Source organism: Egretta garzetta, unplaced genomic scaffold, assembly GCF_000687185.1.
Source record: "Egretta garzetta isolate BGI_Z169 unplaced genomic scaffold, ASM68718v1 scaffold677, whole genome shotgun sequence".
Classification (NCBI taxonomy): domain Eukaryota; kingdom Metazoa; phylum Chordata; class Aves; order Pelecaniformes; family Ardeidae; genus Egretta; species Egretta garzetta.
The window spans coordinates 159,575-161,479 of NW_009260355.1; the positions used below are offsets into that span (position 1 = coordinate 159,575).

At 65.2% G+C, this 1,905-nt stretch overlaps 1 protein-coding gene across 1 annotated transcript; it reads left to right on the plus strand.

Annotated features, from left to right (window-relative positions):
* Positions 1–6: 6 nt before the first annotated feature.
* Positions 7–1,635, plus strand: LOC118452729 (extensin-like). Its single transcript, XM_035898436.1, has 2 exons — positions 7–515; positions 981–1,635. The coding sequence occupies exons 1-2, from the start codon at positions 166–168 to the stop codon at positions 1,537–1,539; spliced, it is 909 nt and encodes a 302-aa protein (XP_035754329.1). The 5' UTR covers positions 7–165; the 3' UTR covers positions 1,540–1,635.
* Positions 1,636–1,905: the final 270 nt, after the last annotated feature.

Sequence of the window (1,905 nt, forward strand, 5' to 3'; positions counted from 1 at the left end):
CGTGGCCTCGCGCCACCCCCCCCCCGTGTCCCTGTCACCCCGGGGCCACCGTCACCCTGGGGCCACCGTCACCCCGGGGGCTTCTGCCGTGGCCCCACGTTGTCCCCCCCCCGCGGTGTCCCCGTGTCACAGCCCCGTGACGTCCCTCTGTGTCACGTCCGTGCCATGGCCCGGGGCCGTGTCCCCAGGGCGTGTCCCCATGGTGTCCCTCCGCCGCCGTGTCCCCAAGCCATCTCTGTGCCACCGCTCCGTGTCCCTGTGTCACATCCCGCTGCCATCTCTGTGCTGTGTCCCCGTGTCACATCCCAGTGTCACATCCCGGTGCCATCTCCGTGCTCCGTCCTGGTGTCACATCCCCATGTCACATCCCCGTGCCATCTCTGCGCTCCATCCCGGTGTCACATCCCCATGTCACATCCCGGTGCCACCTCCATGCTGTCCCCGTGTCACATCCCAGTGCCATCTCTGTGCTCTGTCCCGGTGTCACATCCCGGTGCCATCTCCGTGCTCCATCCTGGTCCGTGTCACATCCCAGTGCCATCTCTGTGCTCTTCATGCTCCGTCCTGGTGTCTATCCCCATGTCACATCCCAGTGTCACATCCTGGTGCCATCTCCATGCTGTCCCCGTGTCACATCCCAGTGCCATCTCTGTGCTCCGTCCCGGTGTCACATCCCGGTGCCATCTCTGTGCTCCATCCTGGTGTCACATCCCAATGTCACCTCCATGCTCTGTCCCTGTGTCACATCCCAGTGTCACATCCCAGTGCCATCTCCGTGCTCCATCCTGGTGTCACATCCCAATGTCACATCCCGGTGCCATCTCCACGCTCTGTCCCTGTGTCACATCCCCGTGTCACATCCTGGTGCCATCTCCATGCTGTCCCCGTGTCACATCCCGGTGCCATCTCCATACTCCATCTCCATGTCACATCCCAGTGCCATCTCCGTGCTCTGTCCCCGTGTCACATCCCAGTGTCATCACCGTGCCACCTCTCTGCCGTGTCCCCACGTCGTCCCTCCGGGTCACGTCCCCACGCTGGGTCTCCACCTTGTCCCCTGTCCCACTGTCCCCTGCGCCGTGGTGTCCCCGTGCCGCGTCATCGTGCCACCTCCGTGCCACGTGCCCATTGTCACATCTCCATGTCACCTCCACGCCTCCGTGCCACGTCCCCCATGTCCCCAGGCATTGTCCTCCAGCCGGTCACATCCGCGTGCCACATCCCCGTGTCACCTCCGTGTCCCCATGCCACGTCCCCAAGCCCCACCCCCGCCTTGCCTGCCGTGTCCCCGTGCCACATCCCGCTGTGTCCCTGTCACCTTCCCAGCGTGCCACGTCCCCGTGTCACCTCCCAGCATGCCATGTCCCCACACCGTGTCCCCCGGGCACTGTCCCAGCGTGTCACATCCTTGTGTCATGTCCCGGTGTCGTCCCTCGCCAGCTGGGTCCTGTCCCCATCCCTGTCCTCACTTGGGGACCCCGCCCCGGGGTTGGGGACAGGGACACCAGGGAGGGGACAGCCCCCAAGCGTGGAGGCTGAGGAGCTGCTGGCGCTGGGGAAACTGAGCAGCCACCCACGGGGGGGACGGGGACACATGGAGGGGACACGGGTGTCACTGTGGTCACCGTGCCCCAGAACTGGGAGAGGGGTGGGGACAGTGGGAGGGGACAGACTGGGACACGATGGGGACAGACTGGGAGATGCAGGAGGACACAAGGTGCCGGGTTCCACCAGGACGTGGTGGGATGTACTGGGACACACTGGGGACGGGATGGGATGTACTGGGACACACTGGGGACGTGCTGGGATGTCCTGGGACACGTGGTGACATGCTGTGACACACCAGGGTGTCCTGGGACACATGGGGACACGCTGGGATGCCCTGGGACACCTGGGGACACGCTG

What these genes read in the sequence shown, in the direction of transcription:
- LOC118452729 (XM_035898436.1), top strand. Translation starts at nt 166, where the DNA reads ATGGCCCGGGGCCGTGTCCCCAGGGCGTGTCCCCATGGTGTCCCTCCG. An exon ending in GCCATCTCCGTGCTCCATCC is followed by an intron (nt 516 to 980) that starts TGGTCCGTGTCA and finishes TCCCAGTGTCAT; the next exon opens with CACCGTGCCACCTCTCTGCC.